The 23,965-nt window shown below is 41.4% G+C and overlaps 1 protein-coding gene across 1 annotated transcript in view; it reads left to right on the top strand.

Annotated features, from left to right (window-relative positions):
• Nucleotides 1-23,965, top strand: part of rbbp8l (retinoblastoma binding protein 8-like) — a 48,364-nt gene that overhangs the window by 21,548 nt on the left and 2,851 nt on the right. Inside the window, exons 3-15 of the mRNA XM_037774088.1 lie at nt 11,142-11,404; nt 14,266-14,359; nt 14,459-14,501; nt 16,660-16,755; nt 18,340-18,452; nt 18,731-18,806; nt 20,140-20,333; nt 20,434-20,477; nt 21,314-21,375; nt 21,688-22,423; nt 22,518-22,614; nt 22,714-22,772; nt 22,925-23,066. Of these exons, the coding sequence (XP_037630016.1) occupies nt 11,142-11,404; nt 14,266-14,359; nt 14,459-14,501; nt 16,660-16,755; nt 18,340-18,452; nt 18,731-18,806; nt 20,140-20,333; nt 20,434-20,477; nt 21,314-21,375; nt 21,688-22,423; nt 22,518-22,614; nt 22,714-22,772; nt 22,925-23,066 (2,019 nt within the window). The remainder of the gene's footprint in view (nt 1-11,141; nt 11,405-14,265; nt 14,360-14,458; nt 14,502-16,659; nt 16,756-18,339; nt 18,453-18,730; nt 18,807-20,139; nt 20,334-20,433; nt 20,478-21,313; nt 21,376-21,687; nt 22,424-22,517; nt 22,615-22,713; nt 22,773-22,924; nt 23,067-23,965) is intronic.

Here is a 23,965-nt window from a genome sequence, read left to right as displayed (position 1 = left end):
GTGTATATATGTCCAGTACAGCGGTAGTAGGTCTGGTGACTGGCGCAGAGTGAGGTAACACTAGATAAGTGGAGTAGGTTGTGAGAGTGGGACCTGAATACTAAGCGCCGTTTCACACCAAACATGGATTTTCGTCTGAAAAATGTACAAAAAAATGACTTTGCGGGTTCTTATGAAGGCTGGCACACCCCTTTGGAACATTCGTGCAGGGGGAAAAATATTTGGACGGACCTTGATTTCAGCGTATTTCCACCTGCAGAAATATATGTTTGACATGCGCGCACACTACACGCTGCAGAAGAGTTAGTTTAGCTCTGAGAATATCTAGTGAATGTACAGTGGAAGTTTGTGCAGAAATAAATGCTGCATGCTCCTTCAGACCAACAGAGGTTTCCTGTGTCTTGTGAAGTGACGGGGCTCCGGTGTCTCCCCTGTTCCCTCCGGCCGCGGTTGGGAGGCTGAAGCAGGAAAAGCCAACACTAGGATCAACATCAATTCATGGAGAGACCTTCGTCTGGTCAGCTAACATTACTGCCAAGCAGGTGAAATATAGAGTGATATTATGGTTTTAAGTGACGTGTGTCTCCTCACTGTTTTGACAGATGCACGTTCATTGCTATGTAGAGCGAGCACAAGCGCGAGCAACAGGACGCTGATGTTCGTTGACTTAGCGGCCACAGGTGTCGCTGTTAACAAGCAATTTCTGATTCTTACATATAGAGTCCCTTTAACAGGTACAACAACCAAATCGTGTGTGTGTGTCGGACTGTTAAATGAGGAGAAGGAAAGAGAGACATACAGATGACATAGGACAGGGTTTGTGACATTGCTTAACATTGTATGTGTCTCAGACTGCTGACACAAGAGTGTGTGTGCATGTTTGCGTGTGTGTTCAATAGCAATAGATAGAGGGAGACCTTGGGAAGTCCTCAAACTCTCCGGTTCTTTCCTGTATTGTTACTGTATACACTGACTCTAATTTGATAGCCACATATGATAAAAAAAAAACATCAGCCTCACACACTCACACACACACACACACACACTCAAGATCTGTGGTTTTGTACCATTAAACCGTTGAGACAGAACCACCCTATAAATATACACACTATGTACACACAGATACACATTCACCATTGGCACTTTCTTTCTCCCTTTTGCGCTTTATTCATCCTTCTTATTATTGCACACTGTCCCTCTCACCTCAGCCTGTTCGCTCTCTCTTCTCTTCTGTCTCGCTGGGGTTTGAAATATTTATCCTACCTCTCTGCTTGTTTGACGTCCCGGGTTTATTCATCGCTCTGGGTGGCCCGGACCGCGCTGCCAGCTCCTGATGCTCTCTGGCTCGGCTATAGAGAGGACACTACGTTTAATCTCAGTCACACTAATATGTACACATACATCAGTGCTTTTTACAATTCAGCATGCAATACAATAGGAATGAAGTTGCTTGAGACATTTGTGGGGGTTTTTCGGTCAAGTAATAACACTGCATTCGTCAGCAAGGTGGTTATAACTATTCCTCAAATGGAGGAAGACAAAGCCATTCCTAATGCCGCACGGCTCTACTCAACTCAAATCACTCTTTTTTGCTTTTCCATTAGTAGAAGTTGTGGATGGTACCCGGTATCTGGTAAATTTTTTTGGTACCACCTCGGGCGAGGTTCCAAGCGAGCTGAACCGATACTAGAAGGTGGAGTAAAAACACTGCAGACCACTGATTGGTCAGAGAGAATCGTCACTAGCACGACATGGGACAGTCTGCAAAAACCCGACATTATCAAATAGCAAAGCTATACCGTCAATAGCGACAACATATTTTTTATTCACTTGACCCAGATTTTAAAAACTGCAGATGTTCCTCTGTTTGGTTGCTGATGAAAGGATTCAGCAAGTGTCACGTTGAAGAAGATGTCACGTTGTTTCACGTGATGGCGCCACGGCAATCAGCTGAGAATCCCGCCTACACTGAGAGGGTACTATCTGCAGTGGAAAACAAAATAGAGAAAAGGACCTGGTGCCAAAAGTGAGTTGAGTGGAATCAAATCGAGCCACGCAGTGGAAATGAGATGTAAGACTTTGGTTTTACATTTGTAAGTCGCCCCCTATCCTGATGATATCATTTTTTCATAAAGCAGTAATTACTCAAAGCCACAGCAGCAGTGTTTGATATACTGTGAGGTGATGACGTTTTTATGGCAAGCTTGATTCCAAACCATTGCTTGAAGACACAAAGCAACAAGAAGTTGTACACTCTCTTGATGTCTTTTTTTCCTCACCATCCAAAAACTCACATGGCTTTTATCCCTGGTGTTGTTGCAAACTCCTGCAAAAAAAGAAAATTTGAATATTTGAAAATGTTCATCAGTCACACATTTATGTTGGTTGTTTGCCATTTTGTCTTGTCCGCTAACACATTACCCATAAGAACTTTATGAGGTGATAATATGTCAATGTTATTTTTGTTATATAGTCATCCTTCACATCTCATATTTTTAAGTTAAACTTAAGGTAATTCAGAAGACAGTAATTGACAAAAAGAGCAATAAGAAGGAAATCACACTTCAAATAAAATCACTTATTACTGCACCTGTTTTGGACTACAATAATCGTTCCTTTTCAGTGTTCAAAGGTGAAATATTGCACCTTTGTATTTAAATGTGGCTCTTGTACGTGTGTGTGTGTGTGTGTGTGTGTGTGTGTCTCCTGGGCTACCCTACATTGTGTATCTAAACATGGGCATGGGTCCAGCACACACACACATACTGGAGTAGCCACGCAGCACCAATGCTCCACCCTCTCATCAAAGTTCTGCCTTATAGTGTCCCACGCCCATGCCATGTCTGAGTCCAATGACCGAGGTTTAGTTACACGTGCACACCCGCTCAGACACATGCAACACATGGGGGTGGGAAGTATGAGGGTGGTGGAATGGTGGTGGTTTCAATGCTGCAAGAATTTCCAGTGCACACACTGACACATACACATACACACACACACACAACCTTATCTGGAGATCAGCAACAGGACTGGCTGGCTGGTTGGCATAGTAACTCTTCGCACCCTTATTTGATGAGGTCAGCCAGAGATGGAGCCGGCTCATGTTGGAGCTGGGAGGGTCGGTCATTTATATTCAAGGATAACGTGTTTAGCTGATTTGTGGGCTGTGGTGTTAACTGTACTTCTGCTGTAATAGGCTAAATGCACAGGTGTCAGTATATATACCATAACAGTATATATAGTACAATATAACAGAAACAAAGCCTCTTAAGAGCCACTGTGTAATCATATTAAGCTATTTGACGGACACTTCTGCAAAAGCCACCTGCCTTGCCTCTCAGCCGTGCGTCTAGGAGCAGTGCATATCTTTTTTTTTTACAGTATGGCTCACTTGCCCACTCACCATCGTCTCTGTATTCACGGTCAGAGACTACCAGAGTGCACCTGTCAAAGCCGCTGGGCCTCACTAAGCAGGCCAGATTTACCCCGTCAACCATTTACAGCTATTACAATGTCTCCCACACAGAAATGCAAACGGTTCGTCAGATTCATAGGCAGCCATTAATTTTCCAAAGTGTCTGGTCTTGCGCTGCTCTGCCATGCTCTCCTCCCCCTAGTGCCTGACATGGAGAGAGCTGCATAAACATTTATGCAGCAGTATTTTTTAAAGGCCCTCTGCAGTGTCTTGTAAATCTGCCCGCTGCTTTGATGTCTTATCTGTGTGTGTGTGTGTGTGTGTGTGTGGGTGTGTGTGTGCGTCTAACTATTGTTTAGGCATGCATGGACACTTTCCATGTGCATTTCTTGCTGCTCATAATCCAGCTAATCACTTTAGAATTTTATAAAACTACACAGGACTTTCACACAGGAGACCCCTGTTCGTCTCCTGTGTAACACTAAAAGGTGACGTTGACTTATTTTGTCACGTCAATCGCTAGTCACGTGAGTCGTTATTCAGTCAAGTTAACATCAACCACGGTCTTTTCCTGACCAGACTCTCAAAGTGGTCAGATCTCTGTACTGTTCACATTACACAACTTGCTGTCTTGTAATCTGGAGGCTTTAAGTCGTTGTGGTTTTCTCACTACATGACTGACACGGGGTCACACACTATAAGACCTTTCACCAGGAGGAAACCCCGATGATGTCTGCAAACTAAGTTATGTCATGAAAACACGGTAAATGATGTGAAACCATGTGCGAGACACATTGTTAATACTGTCGTTGGCACGTGTTTAACCATCGGTTTCCACACGTCTTTTTTAGTATTTATTCCTGTAGGTGCAACAACAGCTTTGCTCCGTGTTGCAAGTGCAACACATACAGTAAATTCCTGTTGTTACAGGCGACCCCTCAACCCCCCAGGTTTATCCTCAATCCGTGTCTCGCGCTCTCATTGGCTGTAGCTAGTGGCCAGAGTCCCCGACAGGTCCAGATATTTAGCATGCTAGATATCTGGAATGTGTCTGCGAGGCATCGGCGAGTCTCTCGTCTCGCGTCTTTGAGCAGTTCACACATGGCGCTCAAATGCCAATGTGCGAGCGGTGAGCCAACGCTGACTTGCCTCTGATGGGGCTTTTAACGGAGATCTCCAAAAACTGTCGGGGAGAAGAAAATCAGGGCTAAAGTTGTGTAGTGTAATAGTCGTTTTGTTGCCTAAACTTAACTTTTTGCGAAGACACGATGCATGCAACAAGTATATATTGACATGCCGTCCCTGACACGTCATAAACTGACACTATAGAGAGTATCTACAGCGTCTTTGTTTGAAGCGTAGAGCCACTGACCAAGCTTCGGTATTAAACAAGTTGGGAGTGAAAATGTGTTTTCTATGGAATAAGGAAAGAATGCCAAAAAACAATAAAACAAATCCTAAATAAACTGTTTAAATCCCATTGGATTTATAAATGTATTAATACAAAGCTAAAAACTTTTTCTTAGCCAATGGAAAGTTGACATTTTGGAGATTTGTGGTTTTCACTGAGCAGCAACAAAATTCAGGTTAAATCATAGTTAGGTAGTCGATGTATCCATCAAAAGTAATGCATCCTGTTGGAGTGCCTTTGAGCAAGACACTGAAGCTCCTACCTGCTAACAGTTATTTACGCTGCTGCCCTGCATGTCACTCTGGACTAACTGATTTCAGCACTGGCCTACAGAGTAAAAACAAGCCAGCAATCGGGCCCAGAGTCAATGCACTAACTGAAGATTTTACTGAGACACATTCTCCCTTTGGGAATGGTTCCCCTGAAAACCACATATAATTGATGCATTGCTTTTATAGTCCCTTTCCTATTGGATGGGAAATAGAATAATTGAGTCAGTAAATTGAAGTAGTGAAAACAAAACAATCATTTTCTTAATATTCCCAGAGAAACCGCAGTGCCTGTCTGATTAGTGCCCCTTAGGCCTATCTTCTCCTCAACAGATTTGATAGATGCTGTTTATGTAACGGAGAGAGAGACTCCAGTGATATACAGGCCTGTGAGTGTTTTAGTGATGGTTGGTGCAGGTCAAGGTAATGATCATAAATAAAGAGGAGGAGAAGGAGGGTGGGGATGGGAGGGGAGGGGTGGGGAAGAACAAGTGAGAGAGGGTGGATGAACATCATAACAAGTCTAAGGACGGGTTCAAATTCCTACAGCTCGCAGTGTCGTAACTTACAGCACCCTGTGTTGACCCAAATAGAGAGCTGTGAAAGTGGTTGGTGGGCTCAATGGCAACTTGGAAATTGTTCACGCTGTGTTAGAGACATCTGCAAATACTCACATAGCACCATCTCTTTTAGTGACATTTTTTATGGAATAATCTGTAGCAACATAAATTATTACTGGATCTGAAGTGCTTGTTTTGTAGGAGCCAGTAAGTTCCAATGTAAACCTGGTTGTAACATGTTTACTAAATCAACGAGACATTTAGATTGAAGAGTAAAAGAGGTAATGGGATATGGGCAACATATCTGTACTAACACTTAATGCTGTTTAATAATGATGTGAATAGGGAAGATTTAAAATTACATAAATAAAACACAGTATACCTCAAATTAAATGAGCTGAAAAACACAATAATGTTCTATAGAGTTTAGGAGAATAAGGGTCAGATGATAATTATCTGTGGATTATTTAGATACAAGTGGTCATGTGATCCATTTTTAGTATTAAAATGTTTATTATAGCCCCTTGATATATGTGGCCTCCTACAACTTTTGGAAATTATGATTGGACAGTGCTACAGATGTTTCCTAGCAACAATCTTAAGTAGCTTTTTTTTGTTTTAGTAGATTATCATTATCTTGGAACAAAATATCTAATTTCAAGGTTTAGACTGTTTGCATGAGTTAATTTATTCCAATCCGTCACATTCCATTCATAACAGTACTTCAGATGGTTTACGTCCCATTCAATACAATACCAACCTGCAGTCTCAGAATCATCATTAGACCAACACCCTGCTCTGATGATGAAAATAATCTAAACCAGAACAGCAAATATACATCTATAGCAATGATTACACATGCGACAGACAAAGACAAAACTATAGTACACACTTAATGAAAAAGGACTAACTTTGAATCAGGCAAAATCCATCGTTAAAAGTTTCATCAAAGTATAAACAAGACTAAGAAGTCTGCAGCCATGCTATAGCGGACGTGTGAGGCCTTGAGCTACATGCTGATGTCAGCATGTTAGCATGCTAACATTTGTGAATTAGTACTAAACACAAAATACAACGAACACGGATGGGAATGTCATTCTTTTTGCAGGTATTTGGTAAAAAAAAACAAAAAACTGAGTATTGGACAAACTGACACTTTGACCTGATGATGGTGCTAAAGGAAAAGTCATTGAGATTCATCCTCTGGAGATCACATGGATGTATTATGAACCGAATACTGGACCCCAAGATGGTAACTATTCATTCCAATAAAAAGAAAGAGTTTTCTACTTTCCTGGTTTACTTCCGGGGTATGTGGCTCACTGAATATGCACAGTGGTGTTTCTCCCGCTGGCCCCGCCCACGAGCTCTCACTCGGCCGTAGACTTTACATTTGGATGATTGGGATCCAGGAAAGTTTTACAAATATAAAACCTCCATGGATCAAAAATTCACAACAGAAAGAGTCATAATTGACCTTGTTCGAGGTATCCTGTCAACAGTATTAAAGACGCCTCTTTTACAATGGCTGTCTATGGGGGAAAATGCCTTTTAAGCTTTTTTGCTGCGAGTGGCTAACGGAAAAAAATTGAAAGCACGGCTGAATGGCTGGGTCATATCCAGGTCTTATGATACATCCATGGGAGATCACGAATGTCTGAGATGTCGAGATATTTCAGTGAATAAGTGAAAACTGCGACCTGCTGGGGGCGGTAGAGTGGGTCATTGGGTCAGTGGGTCCCCAAAATCATTGGTATTCATCCTCTGTGGACCATAAATAACTGTACCAATCCATTGTATAGCTGGCAAAATATTTCACACAAAACCAAAAAGGTCTACCTCATGGGGGCGCTAGTGGAAAGCCAGGTGATCACTAAAGTCATTCGGAGACATCATCTGGGCAACATGATTGTCTGAGAATGAAAGTGGTGGACCCACTGATGGACATTGCCCTGGCGAGAGCCACAGCACCAGTAATCAGTTGGCATGGTAGTTCAATGGTAATAGGAAACGTGTCTCCCAACCTGAAGATTGTAGGTTAAAAACCTGGCTGGGCGAGGCTCTGTACAGGTGGTGTTTTTGTTATCTAGAAACAAAAATAGCACTTATCTTATTTTAAGCAATTTATCTTATTGTAAGACTTCTGGTAGCTGGACATCCTCATTTATTAAAAAAGATTCTGAAACCCCTTACTGCTCTGGCATCCAAATGTGCTGGTTTCAAGCAAAAGTAAACAGTAACAGTAACAGTAAAGTTATTCCATGAACAGATTTAACTGAATGCGTCAACCCAGACAAGCAAACACACTTACACACTCTCACACCCACATTCATACGATCACAGACTTAGCTATGGTCTGTGTTATTGTACCCGAAAGCGCTTGAGACAGACTCACCCTGTAAAATACACACATATTCTGATAGGATTGTGTAGCTCTAGCTTTCTGTTTGTTCGTGTTACTCATGTTCCTTCTGGATTGGCTGTGTTGAACAGTAGACCAGCTATATATGAACTGCACTGCACCTCAGTTCAGAAGTTTATGGCTGCACAACCTAAAACTGGATGGAAAATAAACATTGCACTTTCTATTTACTCGGAGGCTGAACTGTGCACAAACAGTAACACAATCAACTGCTAGGTGTCCTTAAAATCCCTGTAATTTCAGAGACGTTGGGCAAAATGTTCATATACATTTTCATAATAAAAAAGATAACAAATAGTCAATATGATTAAGTTAAATATGTAAGTAATGAATTTGTATTGTGATTAAGTTATATTATAAGTAATGAATTGGTATTCTGGATTGATAACAAATTTATATTTTGATAAGGATAATTATATCAGTAATTAATTTATATTTCTGTATGACACAGATTAAAGATAATAATTATAGTTAGACAAATATAGGAAAATTGAATTAGAGTATATGTATGGCTCAATAAGGAAGCTGGTTAATAATTAATAATTGACTTATGGAGAAGCGGTGGGATTAAATAAGTTTATACTTCTTCTCACTCCTTTTCGAATACGTAAAATCAAGGCATCAACTGTTTGACAATTTATTTTTCTTATGCTTTTCATTGTATGTAAATACTACTTGTTTCTGACTGTCCACTTGTTGGTATGATCATTCTCTTTTTTTTATTTTTTATTTTATTTATTTTTTATTCTACATGTTCGAAATAAATTTTGAAATGAAATAATTTGATCAGGTTTTAAATGTGTTCAGCTTGACCACTGAGAGGTAAGCTAGGGAAGTGACGAGTCTCTGAAGAGGAGAAAAAAAAAAGGACAGCGATAAATTGCAGGCTTGACCTTTCACCCCTGGATCACCCTGTACACACCCCACTCATGATCGCCCGCTCAGCTTCCCAAACCACCCAAACTGCTTCACCTGAGAGTCATTCATTACAACCACTGCTTTAGTGGAGGATGGGAAAAGTTCTGGGTCGACATTTAACTGAAAGGCCTCAAAAATATTCTGCTGTCACCCAGAGCCATGTTGATCCTCCCTCTGCTTCAAGGTTCAACTGGGCCCTCTTGTGGATGCAAAAAAACATTACACTATGTGAAGCATTCAATTTAAGCCAACTTTATTGGCATCAGTGAAAGAGCTGCTAGAATTTTGACTAAAACTACTGCAAATAATATTACCATATTACACCAATCTTAGCTTCCTTTCATTGGCTCCCTATCAACGTTAGGTCAGACTTTAAGGTACCACTAATGACTTCTAAAATTATAAATGGGCATGCTCCTTTATACCTGTCTGACCTCCTTCTGTTCTCTGCTCTCAGAATACAGGCCTCCTGTCTGTCCCCAGAGTTAAAAAGAAAAGTCAGCTGGCTGCAGGGTCTCTTTGTGGTCATTTTGCTTCTCTTTGTGGTTGTTATGCTTCTATTAGTGGTAATTTTGTGTCTCCTTGTGGCCGTTTTCTGTCTTTGTGGCTGTTTTGTGTCTCTTAACAGTAATTTTATTAACTTTCCAACAAGAAATGTCAATTCAGACAGAAGTTTGGGGCCTGTCCTGCCAACGAGAATATTGGTAATTTTATTAATAAGTCAATTAATTCATTTTTCTACACTAATTCTAACCCTGTTTGTTTGTCGTCCAACATCTGCAAGCACATGAGTCCTGTGTGCCTATCTCTCTTTATCTCTCTTCTCCCTCTCTTCCCTGTTTTCCCCTCCTTTGTTCTCTCTTTTCAGTACCATTGATGACCTGGGACCTCTCTCTCTCTCTCTCTCTCTCTCTCTCTCTCTCTTTGGCTTCCCTCTAGAGAAGTCTTGGATCTGGATCTCCGTCCTCCAGGAGATTCAGCCTAATCTCTCGTCTCTTCTTCCTCCTCGGTGTGACTGGTGTGCTTGAGCGATGTGTCTTTGTGTACTCTGTCCACTTTCCATGTCTTCCTGGTGGAGTAGAAGTCACGTGGCTCAGGTCCAATCTGTTTGGCAGCACCTAGAAGATTCTCGACTTCTTCCCGTATCCATATACTTCATATGAATCTTTAGTGTCATTCTGAATTGCTATATTGTAATTTTACTATCATTATTTTGGTCTGTTCTGTCCACATGACATCTATTGCATGTCTGTCCGTCCCGGAAGAGGAATCCCTTCCTCTGCCTCTGTCTTTGCCTCCTCCTGAGGTTTTTTTTTCTCGTGTGCATCACTGAACACTGACAATAAAACCTATAATCATATGTTCATACTGGTAATCCTCTCATAGATATTTTTGATACCTGTGAAAGCAGGGAGTGGTAGTTTGGAGGAGGAGAAAGAGGATGACGATGAAGATGCTGCCTCGGCCTCGTCAGGCCGGTTATCAGGCATCTGGTTCAGGAATCAGGAAATGGCATTTTTCACATCATGCATCCATCATGTCTAGCTTCGGTGACAACATGCATGCCATTGCTTTTGTTAGTTGTTTCCCATTGAATTTACACACCAGTACCACTGTCCACCGCACCCTGTCGCCGCTTTATGGCTCGTTTCACACACACACAGCTGCCTTTATGTACTATATACAAAGACAGAATTCAAGATATGATTTTTGATTAGTATCACACTCCAATTGTGTGATCACAACCTCTGAGTTGTTAAGTGGGTAGGTTAGAGTTTGGGACATAGTGAGACTTTTATACTATTTATTACATTTCCACGTTGGGTTATTTTATTTTATTTTATTTTATTTTTCCAGGATATTCCCATTGAGATTTAAAATGTATTTTTCCAAGGGAGTCCTGGCCAAGATGGCAGAATAAAAGCTTCACATAAAAGCACATAAAACAAAACAACAAAAAGTTTAAAACAATGTCACATTAATCATTATGTTATTCATTCATTATGAATCAAGCTAATATTTTAAATGTATTTCTGAATTAAAAAGAATTTCATAATGTTAACTCTGTCTCTCTAACTTCTGATTTCAATATGCCATTGCAGGCTTCTGCACGGCAGGCTTCGGTTTTGTCCCTCTATCCCCACAGGGCTTTATGGAGCCGGTTTAGCCGGTTATGTGGGATTTCAACAGAACTGGAAAATCAAGGGAGAACTTGCCCAGGCCTCGGTGTTTGTGTTCCTTAAGGGGACAACAGCTCCGACCGGTTTTCTGGGGTGGAGAGATGAGAGCGGGCAGGGTGTGGGGCGTTCTCCCTCACCTCATTCTCCTCTCTTTCTCTTCATTATCGGGCTCTCTTTCTCTGTCTCTGTACAACTCGGTCCATCTCTGAGGTCTCCACAGCTGCATGAGGTGAGTAACCATTGATTAAGCTCTGAGTTGTTGCCTGAGGGCCAGAATAGATATCGGCTGACAGGTGGGTAGAGTCGGTGCAGCTATGTGTGGCTGGGAGTGAGGGCAATGACTGAGCTGGCATACAGGAAATGATCATAGTCTTATCAGGCCTTTCATGCTCATAATGGAGTGTATGAGTGTGTGGGGTTTGTGTGTGAGTTTTAAAGGTCTGTTACCACACTCTCTTCTCTTCACACAATGTTGTTATAAAAATGTGCTCATACATTTACAGTACAGCATGAAGTAGATATAAAGCTGCTTGTCAATAATAAGATAAGGCATTTAATTAAGCAATGTGCGATAGAACAATCACAAACCGCTTTTACATATGCTCAGGGATCATATTGAGGACATTAGAGACAAGATATGTCTTTCAAAGTGTGTATGTGTGTGTGTGTGTGTGTGTGTGTGTGTGTGCGTGTGTGTGTGTGTGTGTGTGTGTGTGTGTGTGTGTGTGCGTGTGTGCGTGGGTGTGTGTGTGTGTGTGTGTGTGCGTTTAAGTTGGTGTAACAGACATTCCTCATTTATTGTCATTTACATAAAAGCCATTATTCCCTCGAAACACGTTTTTCAGTGGTGTCACAGTTCAAATAAATGAGTGACATGTTTACTCAGTGTCACTCCTGGTCATTCCAGTGACATTATTAGTCAGAGAAGCAGACAAAGAGAAGCCATGGGATTTTTGAAAGCAAAGCAGCTCCGGCAATTAGCTTCCAATGACATTTGTTTAGAAACAGCATCAGCCACACAGCCCACAGCAGTGGTATGAAGTCTGAAGACCAAAACTTCCTCTCACAAGTCAAGTTTGGTTTCGATCAAACAACAAAGCTCAACAAAGCGGATGGGAGGTGTTTGAGAAAGGCTTACAGTGAGATAGGCAGCCAGGTTGTTATCTACAGTATATCTCTCTATAGCTGTGTAGCATCATGACTGCATATTTCCACATCGCAGTCATGCTTCAGTTAATAGTGGGAGAAGTGTCATACAGTAGTGGCAGTATAGTATAGAGTTTTAAAGGTGCAATGTGTAAGATCCGGCCAGCATTTTTAGTTTAAAACATCCCAAAAATGATTATCAAGAGAATGTGAAGAGGTTACAGTGTCAAAGACGTACTATGTATTGTGTTGCAGACATACAGTAGCTCGTGAAATTAGCACGCTAACCAACTACCGCCGGCCCGTCCTGTCTTGTAATACCACTTGTTCCTCGTGCGGTGATAGAGAGTTACTGTCCAACCCTCAGTCCAACATGACAGGACCAAGAAGTAGAGCTGCCCCGAGGAGCTTGTCATATAATTCATCCATGGTCCGTGTACGTTTTGATAGTTTGTTTATTGGATTAAATCCAAAGTGGCAGAAATGAGAAAAAGACTCTCACCCTCGCCTCGTCCGACCCGCCGCCTGGAGGCTGCTTCGCCAGAGTGTTCAGCATCTTTTGGGAGAAGGACCAGGAAACTTTCCGTTGCTGTAGTTACACAAGTTAGACTCATGCAGCCCGCTGGGACTCCCGATGCCGGGATTTGTGTTGGCTGAAGTTGCTGCGGTCGCTGACTGGGCGTCAGTCTCTCTCCGGAGCTGCCGAGACCCGACCGCTGTCCTCTCGGAAAGGTGGTCTCCTGACCGCGGGAAGGACGAGACGAATGTACAGGTCATTTTCTCAGTTCTGCCACTTTGGATTTCCGCGGACCGTAGAGCCCCCGGTTAGTGTCACAGTGAACACACAGATGGCGTAAACACGTAAACTACAGGCCGACGCCGCACGTGAAGATTATAAGATAGCTGTGTTATTTGTCCGGCTCTCAGAGTTTCAGCAGTTTGGTTGAATTTTGCGTATTCTTGCCCAGCTGTTAGTTAGTAGTTGGCTTTTTAAAATGTTATAACTGATGACTGTAAAATATGAATGTATGGACCCAGTAGTAGAGGTAAAATGCTGCCCCCTATTTGTTTAGAGCATGTGGCTACATGTTACACATTGCACCTTTAAGGATGAATTTACTGGAAATACAATAACTACACAGCAACAATAATTAGACAGTGACAACTTATGCGTGCGTGGGTGCGTGCATTTGTGTGTGTGTGTGTGAATAATGATCTAAAGACTGCAGGGTAGGCACATAAAGGCAGACAGGTCTTTTCTTGCTCTGCTGAGGTGATCTGAACAGCCACTTGTCTGACATATCCCGACATGTCGAGAGAGCCTGATCCACACTGATCAACATGCTAAATAGTATTCAATGCATCTATTTGTGCTTATTGGTGATCGTGTGAGTGAGTGAAACAGAAAGCAGAAGTGACACACACAAAAAGCTATCGGTTTGCATTGAGACTTTCGATCAACAAATTACCTTATTACAGTTTTAAATTGAGACCATGTGATGCACATAAATGCATGCACATGCGCAAACTGTTGAAAAGCTGTGTACTTGGCACACAAACTGCAGAGTTAAGTCCCAGACCTTGCAGGACCAGTCTAGCTAGTTTCAATCAACCTTGATATAACAACGAAATTTGCTACAACATTTGTGTAACTGGGACGGCTTATGAAAGAGCAGCACCAGCGAAGTGTGTGGTACTGTACGTCCTCAACGCAACACAGTCCTCGGGCTGTAACGCCCAAGTCCTTGATGACTCTGACTGATTTACGATGTTCCCACTCTATTAGGAGTTTGAAGTTTTAATACCTAGTAAAAAGCGCTGGATTTAGGGTGTGTGAAGGGTTGTAATGTCATGTCCAATTCCTTTTTTAAAAGCATTCAGTACAATTTCATTCAGTCCATCAAACATATGACAAACATTTTCTGTCTCTCTGTTGTTGTACAGTCAGACTCAAGGTCTAAGGAGATCACCGTTGCAATGGAGTGCTTCAACAGCCTACTCCTCAAACTGCGGGAGGTCCACGAGCGAGAAGTGGAGGGTAAGTGGAACTCAGAATGGAAACAGCAGCCAGAGAGAGACACATATGCAGCTCATATCATTTGCAAGAATTATAACCAGATGTGTTTTTGGCTTCCAGGCTGGCAGGGGAAAATCCAAGAGCTGTCCAACAAGAAGGGCTGGTGAGTGGCTTCTTCACTTCCCTGAGGTCTCTACATGATCATGTTTAGACAACGCTAACAAGATATTCAAGTTAGATCAGCCACTGTGGGAGCCGTGCTCAGGCCTGAAGTCTTTGTGGACCATGCAGGCATACGTGCCGTGTTTGTCCATGTCATGTTTAGCTTGTGAGGAAGCTCATGTTGCAACAAGTCATTCAGTCTGGTACCGAGTCATAAATGCTTGGTTTCATTTCCACTTGAAAAAAAAAAAAACTGGTAAAGGAGTGAGATTATTTTAGATTCTAGATACAACTGGACAAGGCCGTAATTTTAATGGGTTTTGGGCATGGGCACATCCCCCACCAATATTCAATTACAGTGGAATCCGTTTAAAGTGATCACGTTTGTTGGGGTCAAATTGCGTTTTCTCCTGCGTGAGATGTGGCCGTTTTTGGCCGGCTCTGCAGCGCGAGTGTGCACGCAGTACGGCGCCCCTTTGCCGCAACGTGGAAGGAGACGGGCACCGGTCTGCATGTGTGCCGCAGAGCGATTACTTCCCCTATAAGGTTACTTCCCCAAACTAAAGACACAAAAGACGAGGAAAGAGTCAATCATGCCAACAATGTGTACTGACTCAGCAGAGATAACATTAAATGAGGAAAGTTGATCTACAGGAGAATAATTATTTGAGAATGCCTGAGAGCCTTATTACTGCATCATATTACATTACAGTTTTATATATAAAATTGTCACCTAGCGCCTGAATTGTTTGTTTTGCTTTACATAAATAAAGACATTTAGACCATAGAGTGGTGCATACAGATTCACCAGAAAGCAGGAAATTAAGCATTTGATGCTCAAAATTTCCTGGGTTGAGGACCCTAAGACCCGAAACCTACCGCCTTGCAACCAGGCAACGTATTCTCATACAACAGTTTATATGATATTTTACGGAAAAATTGTGTACACGTGTTTTCTACGAATATCCTTCAACATGTGTTGATTTCCTAAGGAAACAACTTCCTTAGTTTTGGGCAATAGTTAGGTTTATTTGTGTTTTGGCTTAAAATAACTCTGGAAGTGACGTTACTTAAGTTCGTAAATTGTGTGACAAAAACATCAACATCATTACTTTTAGTTTCACACGGGACACAAACACCAGTCTCCCGAGCAAAAGTCCAGTATTTTTTGACCCACCCATCCACCCAGACCTCCTACGACCTACAGTACTGTACATGAATTACACACAAATTGATTTTGTGGGATATAACACAAACTACAGTGCATTACTTTTGGCATTAAACCTCAACTGGGAGTTAAGTCAAGAAAGTCTTTGAGTCCATTTCAGATGCTGTAGATATCTAAACGTTGTTCTACTTAATCTGGCTCAATGCTTGATCAGATTCTTGTCAACGTGTGCAAACTGTTGGTCAAGTAATATGTAGGCCTACTAGGTTGTAATACCCGTCGGTTAAAATACGATCGACTAATACTTCTGCCTCAGCATCATGTCATCTTATGTCATCTGTTCCTGTCCTGTTTGGTGGCTGATCCAAACCACAATGAGATGGGTGTGCAGAGAACAGACTGGATGATTGCAGTGTAGAACTGGATCATGTTGGACTCCCACTAAGGTCCTGTACTAGCAGATTATGGATTCCAGAAACCTGAAGGCTTCCATAGCAGACACAGTGCTGTTGAGCATGGTGTATAGGGGCTCCTCCTGAAGTCCATGGTCATCTCCCACACTTTTAAGCATGAACTTGAAGTACATTTTGTTGATAATACTTCTGTCATTTTACTTCAATTTTTTTAATTTTTTTATTATGAATGCAGTCACACTTTTTATAGTGCGTTCTTGATACTTTTACTCATATAAATGATCTGATTACGTCTTCCACCTGCTGGAGAAGAGGAGTGTAATAGCAGAAGCTGATAGTAGCGGACATGGAAAAGCAGCAGCAGTCTTGAAACTAAAAGGAAATCAAATATAGTATTAGAACTCATATGTGTCTGATTCTTCAGCCTGTTCATTATGAATGTTCCTGAGAAGACGTATTATTCTGTATCTCACTGATCGGAGAAAGATTGACACGCTATCTGATCGACATTACGTTCTAACAGTGCAGTACACTAATTCTTGTTTTGTGCGTGTGTGTCTGTGTGTGCATGTAAACAGTGATACAAAGCGAATGGAGGAACTGTTCACCAAAAACCAGCAGATGAAAGAACAGCAGAGGTTACTCACCGAGAACATCAAGACACTGGAAAACAGGTACTGACGTTAGGTTCTGATGTTGTTGTATATATATATAGTATACAGTACCATAAGCTAGTGATCTTAGTAGCTGCAAAACCCCTGAGTGTGTGTATTGAACTGAGACGTGTGTGAAAATGAACTTAAACTTTTAATTTGGCACAATTGGATAATGGTAAATTAAACAGTAAAATATAGCAGTATAGAAGTAGAGAATAGTCAGCAAACACAATAATGTCAGTAACACAGCAATACCTATTTAAAGTGTGCTAACATCAGCCACCTCAAACGTACTGGTCATACTGGACCGAGAGGCTGTGACAGGAAGTGAGTATATTCAATTAAGCAATGGTGCAATTTAAAAGGAAACTAATATATTTTTCAACCTGGACCCCATATTTCCCCATGTTTTTGGGTCTAAGGGCCTTTTTTCATATTATAGGATTGATTCTACTGTGCTGGAGTATGATTGTGATGTGTGTAAATAATAAAATAATTACTCAACTATAGTTTTCTAATTAAGCTTTTTTGTGAGTTATCTATAGTAATAATAATGGTACGAAATTTTGAAAAATTGCGTAGTTTTAAGTCCAAAAACTTCAAATTTTCTTACGAACTCATTATCTGCTAGTATCTTTTATTCACTGTGGAAACTCAGAATGTGTATCTTTATAATATTGAAAACTGAAAACACTTTAAATATTAACACTCTATACAAACACACCACCTTAACCATATAATGTTCCAGTTGGAATATTAAACATTTGTACCCCTTTATAATAACTATCAACATGTTAAATCGATAGTTAATTAAACCTAGTTAATAGTTATTTTATTGTTAACAAACAATTAAATTATTATTAATAATGTCTACTAATTATTAGTAGGGCTTAATACTATAATTTCTGTTATTTTATCAGTAGTTTGTGTAATATGAAATAATTTGTTTATAAATAATATATTGGATCAGCTGATAAGAGACAAAAACAACTACATTAGTAAACTGTTTATTGTCAGTTTATTGTTGCACGCGTTATAACATTTGATATACTATATTAGGTATTTGTTAGTGATTACCAAATGTTTTGTAAAACATCTATAAACATAATATAGATAGATGGACCAGCAACCAATTATTAACCATTGACAAAGTGTTGATCTAAATAATGTATATATAGATGATTTGCAAAGTATTTATTAACCATTTAACAAGGTATAATCATCAGTTGCAACTTTATAATAGCCATCCAAATAATGTTTATAGATAAGACAATTTCTTAAAGGTTTACAAATAATTTGGGAAACAAATACTTATAATAAAGTATATAAAATGTAATAATATGTACAACAATGAACTTGAAATTATAGCATTTCATGTGACTTGTTGCCTGAAGACGACGGTGGCGACATGAGTGAGAGTTTGGAGAGAGGAGTGCCGGAGTTGTCAGAGTTTGTTGTGTTGGAGTACAGAAAGCGTAGCTTAGTGTTATCTAAAAGATCAAGTTCAATGTCATGGTGAATATTTAACTGATTTTAACTTCACTGGGTGATGCATTTAGTACCTGAATATTGTGTTTCTGATGTTTTCTGCAACTTGTGTAGGCTGAGGGCGGGGCTGTGTGACCGATGCACAGTAACTCAGGAGGTAGCCAAGAGAAGACAGCAGGAGTTTGAATCCTCACAGATACAGAGCCTCCAGCACATCTCTCTAATGGGTATAATCTGTTTATGTCCTTCTTTCAAAATCAGTGATCCAACCTTCCATCCATTCGTCATCCCTCTCTTATGTCACATTTCGTCACATCAGTCTTGCATCACTACTAAAGCTTTTACTGTTTCCATTCATTTCCTGTCTCTTCTTTGCCATCTGGCCTTTGGTACAACTTTCTTTCAGCCTTTTATCCATGTTTTTTTTTTCTTTCCACTAAAAATACATTTTAAAGACAACATTGTTGTTCAGTGCTCTGATCATGACCTGTGGTCTGTGTTGTAGCGGGAGAGATGAACAACCTGAAAAAGGACAACAAGAGACTTCGAGATGAGCTCAGGAATTTCAGAGCAGCACTTGAGTGAGTATGCATACGGTGTACGCATAGAAATAGAATGAAAGTAGAACGCACATTAAACTGTTTGCTATGGTCATTTGACTAGTTCAAAAAAAAATGCCGATTGTTGTCAGTTGTCAGTGTGACACACATTGTTACTCAGCCGCTAAGCAGTAACAGAGCCAAATCGACATCTGTGTAAAAGGACACTAGACGCTGATGCTGTTGCTGGAGATATACTTGCTTCTACCCAAGCGTTTGTCCCGCATAAGTGTTGCGTTCATTTCTGCAGACGTGCACAACCAACACTCCAAACGGATGCAGGATACACAAGACAGCGTCATGCACACACGAACACGTAGAAAGCATATCTCCAGCCTTACACGTCACTAGTCCGCTAGTCCTCTTACCCAGTTAAAATACGGAAGTTAGCCCGCTACAATGGTTGAAAATCAAGCCCCCCGGGAAGAGCCCCGGGTTTTGAAGCCAACTTTCGTAGTGGCCAAACGGTGGAATTAGAACTTTTGTGTCCGTCACGTGATGCCATTGGGCCCAAAAAGACTTTTTTCCCATAGACTTACAATGGGAAAGAGACTTCAGCAGATAATGTTTTGAGGTTAATCAACTTCCCAGTACAAACACTGTAATAGCCCTTATTTAAATTATTAGGTCCTAAAAGTTGTAAAACGCACTAACAGATGAATCCAGAGTTATTTCCCTTCCTTCGTTTATGTGAATGAGCCTCAGATCGAGTTGTTGGGAGGTGGGGTTAAAGGAAATGTGCTTGCTCCATGGGCCCAATGGATGAGGAAGATCGCTGGAAGATTCGGGTAATTTTATAGGCTACTCGCAAGTTGGCTTCATGCGCTACTGAGCAACTTTCATAGCAATGTACAGGGCCCCGCCTCCAGCGCTGCATATCCACTTCTCTTTATACATCCATGTTAAAAAATGGTCGTTATACTTTGACCATCCTGCTACGTCGATTTGAATGTCGGTTCTACTCACTCTATTTCTATGAGTATGAGTCAACAATCTTCTATCTAGAGGAGGCTTTAAACAACTTTTTGATCTCATTTTAATCATTTATTCTGTTATTACTCAAAGTACTTCTCAATAGTAGTCAATGCGGCAAACGTGTGACCACTATTTATGTTTTTGTGGAAAATTTTGCACAGCTTATCAACACATTTTGCTCGTATCACCAATATCACAACAATTACCATTCAAAAAGAATCTCTCTGTCAACTCCCAGGAGTTGATTATGGTCTGCCTGAAAGCAGACTCTCACAGAGCGACTGTAATGCAATGCTGTATGTCGACTGTAATGCAATAGTGTATGTGTGTGTGTGTATAGCAGAGGTCACAGTGACCACTCCTCCAATAGCGGCAGCAGCACCACCACCACAGAGGCCAAACCAAACAGCTCCCCTGACCTTTCACCCCCTTCTGGACCGATGGCCCTCGTCTCTACGGCAACCATCAGGGCCTGTAACCAGCCAGCAGATGGCAATATTGCAGTGAAAACTGAGGCAGACCAAAGAACTGAAGGTGAGGATGAGGAAGAGCTGGGAGGAGGATAAAGTACATGTTTGCTTGTTGATTATCCTGCTCTCATTCTTACATAAGGTCATGTTTGTGTTTCAATCAGAAAGTGATCACAGACAGCTGAGAGGGATGAACAGAGGTCACTTTGTAAGTTTCTAAATCAGCTCACTCTCATAAGCATAAACATTTAAACGCAGTTTTTAACATTTTCTCTGTTGCAAACATATTGAAAATACTAATATTTGCTTTCTTGCTGAGAGTTAGCACCTTCATACCTACGTTAAATATGGTAAATGGTAAATGGGCTTACATTTACATAGCGCCTTTCTAGTCTTCTGACCACTCAAAGCGCCTTACACTACATGTCAGCATTCACACACATATTCACACACCGATGGCACAGCTTTGGGTAGCAATTTGGGGTTCAGTATCTTACTTTGACATGTGGACTGAAGGAGTCGGGGATCGAACCATCGACCTTTCGATTGGTGGACAACCCGCTCTACCTCTGCCCCTACAAAATATGAAGCTGTAGCCAGGAGACAGTTAGCTTCGCAAAGCATAAAGAGTGGAAACAGTAGGAAAGAGCGAGCCTGGCTCTGTCCAAAGGTCAAAATAAAAATTAAAAAAAACATCCATCTAACCAGCACATCTTGTGAGCTTACTAATTAACATGTTATATTTCATTTTTGTTTGATCCTCAAGAAGTGTAAAGACAATTAAATTCCTTTTGGACAGAGCAATGCTTGCTGTGTCTGTTGTTTCTGGTCTTTATGCATTCTACATCTGCATATCTATATTCATATTTAGCGTACACAGATGAGTGGAATCAAACCTTCTCATCAAACACTCTCAGAAAGAAAGAATCTTTTTTGTTGTTGTTCTTTCCAAAATGTCAAACTATTACTTTAATTTATGCGATAATGAATAGCCACAAATATGTTTACATTTCTTTTTCTTTCTGCCCTTCTCCACTCTGACAGGAGTCATACAAGCCTCTTTCCTGGAGGACAGAACATAGTGTAACTCGTGTTGGCGAGAGGAGGTGAGACAGAGGGGCATAGGAAAACGCAATACAGGCTGCCATGCCATTATATGAGAGCATGGAACGGTGAATCAGTGATAGGGTGTGCCCAAATTTAAACAAAGATTTAAAAAAAAAAAAAAAAAAATTGTTTTGGGAGCCAAAGAAGAATGATCAAACGTCAGCTTCAATCACTCATAGTAATGATTTAAATCATATTCCTAGATGTATTCCCTTACACTAATTGTTACTGTAAAAAGGTATAATCATATTACTGTTACTAAGTAATGCATTACTGCCTAATAACCGCTCCCTCTGTTTCTAATAACATAGATCTCAGAGTGTTGAAGGACTGGACCAGCGACCCTGCATCCTTCCTCAAGGTCTCCTTCTTAAGAACTCTTCTTCCTCAACCGGCGGAGAAGTGCACCCCAGCAGACACGTGCTCCATGCTCCCGTCCCCTGCCGTCCTCAACCAATGAAGAGCGGCCCTGCTACTCTCCCCTGGCCCTTAGCTGAATCCTCTGACTGGGTTGCTGCGGCTGCTGCTGCAGGGTCAAGCCTGACGGTGCAACCTTCACCCAAATCAAACCCGCCACGCTTTCCCAACCTGATCCCGACGAGCCAACACGCCAGCCCTAGGAGGCAGGCTTTTGGGTCTCCCTGGGTCAAGCAGAGCGGGCCCCTTGCCAAAGAGCCAACCGTGGTGTTTAGGTTGAGAAGTCTGGCAGAGTGCGTGGAGAGTCAAATTAAGCAACATCAGGAGAAAAAGGAAATCCTGCCACCCAATACTGAGAGGGTCTCTGGGGAAGGGCTTAGAGAGGCGTACGAGATGCCTCTGGACCTATCGGATCGAGGAAAGCCCAAATCCAGCCAAACGCCAAGAGATGACTTGCCCTTAGCCTTTCAAGGTGGAGAGAGAGTACAGACAAGCCCTGATAAAGATGTGAAGGCGAATCCGTCTGCACACAGACCAGTATCGTCACCTTCTCCCGTTGGCCCTCCCTCGTGCTCCTGGACCTCTACCCCACCAGTCAAACAAGAGGAAGAGTCTACCAGTGACCACAAGGTGATTTTTTTTTGCAATTAGATCAAAAGTCATGAGGGGTGATGGTAAAGACGGGTCTAATAGGATTCATGGTATGATGGTGTCATCCCAGCAGGTAATCAAAGATCAAGAGCAGAAAGAGGAGGTGAATGGAAATACAGACCAAAGCAACGGGAAGAAGGTGCCCGTCCTCACTATATCACTACGTCCAGGTGAGGAGCTTAGATTCATACGTGTCTGTGTGTGTGTTCATCCGTATATGTACTGTACACAGGTGAGTAATACTTGCTGGTGTCATGTGTCTGTAACAGTGGTGGTGCTGGAGACTCTGAATTCTGCTCTGCAAGAATCCTTATCATCAAATGGCAAGGTAAGGTCATTCAAGCCAACGAAGCAGATACTGTTGAGATGCTCACTCAGTATCATGATTCCTATGTGAAAGTATTAGCTGTTTATTTTCACTTGAAACAAAGGTTTCTTTCTATTAAGAGCCCTTGTGCTTTTTGCTCTGCCTCATCACAGTCATCGTCATCAGCAGCTGAGCCAGGAAGCAGCTCCGATCACGACGAGGAGGGGAGCGTGTCAGGACAAGAGAGCAACCCGGGCTGCAAGAGGAAGAGGGCATCTGTGGAGACTGAAACACACAGGAACTCAGAAACAGACCGTAGGGATCAGTTTACATTTCAAGTCCTGTGTCTTTCTTCCCTGTTTCCTACAGCTTTCTTTACCTCTTGGGTGTGGTCTTCAAGTCCAGTCACATTTCTAAAGCTTTATGAATCGAAACTTTTTTTTTCCCCATATGCATTTCACTTCCGGTTCTGTGGACACACGTCTGATATTTAAGGGATAGTTCAACATCCCTTAAATATCATATGAACGTCATCCACTTAAATGATACGGAGGTGTCTGAAAACATCATATGGATGAATCTATTGGATAAGGTTATATTGTGAATGCACAGTATATTAAACCTCACGACCAATTCTGTAGTCATACAACCGTCTTGATGATGTGAACACTTGCAAGTCAAGAAAGCAAAGAAGTACATTTTTTTCAGATGGCTTAAAGTGGCAGTAGGCAGAATGTGTTTGGCATCATCGGGCAAAAATAAAAAAATTCTGTTTTCAGGCTTTAGAAAATCTAGCCCGTGATGGGAGACTTTGACCAATCATAGGTCATTTCATTGAGAGAGTATTCCTATTGGCTGTGCTCCGGTCAGCAGATGGACAGCAGACCTCAGATCAGCTCTTACTGCTTGTTTTCCTCCGGTCTGTGAAATCTTGCAGATGCCTTTAAGACCACCGGAGGACACAGAAGAACCTGATTTTTTTCAGGTTACCTGTTTCATGCACTACTGTCACGATATAGCGACCGTTTTATAAAAATAACTTTTTTTAATCTTATTTGCTCCAATCTCGCCTACTTCAGCTTTAACCATCTATCCACTGATAAGCCTAAATCCTGTGTGTAAATCAGATGAATTTGAAGGGTATAATTACTTGATCTCAACTCTTTGACTTCCGCTCAACCGATGTGTTCTCAAATATTGTCCGTCTTAACTAC

This window comes from Sebastes umbrosus, chromosome 6 (assembly GCF_015220745.1).
Source record: "Sebastes umbrosus isolate fSebUmb1 chromosome 6, fSebUmb1.pri, whole genome shotgun sequence".
Classification (NCBI taxonomy): Eukaryota; Metazoa; Chordata; class Actinopteri; order Perciformes; family Sebastidae; genus Sebastes; species Sebastes umbrosus.
This window is presented reverse-complemented; position numbering and strand designations above follow the sequence as displayed.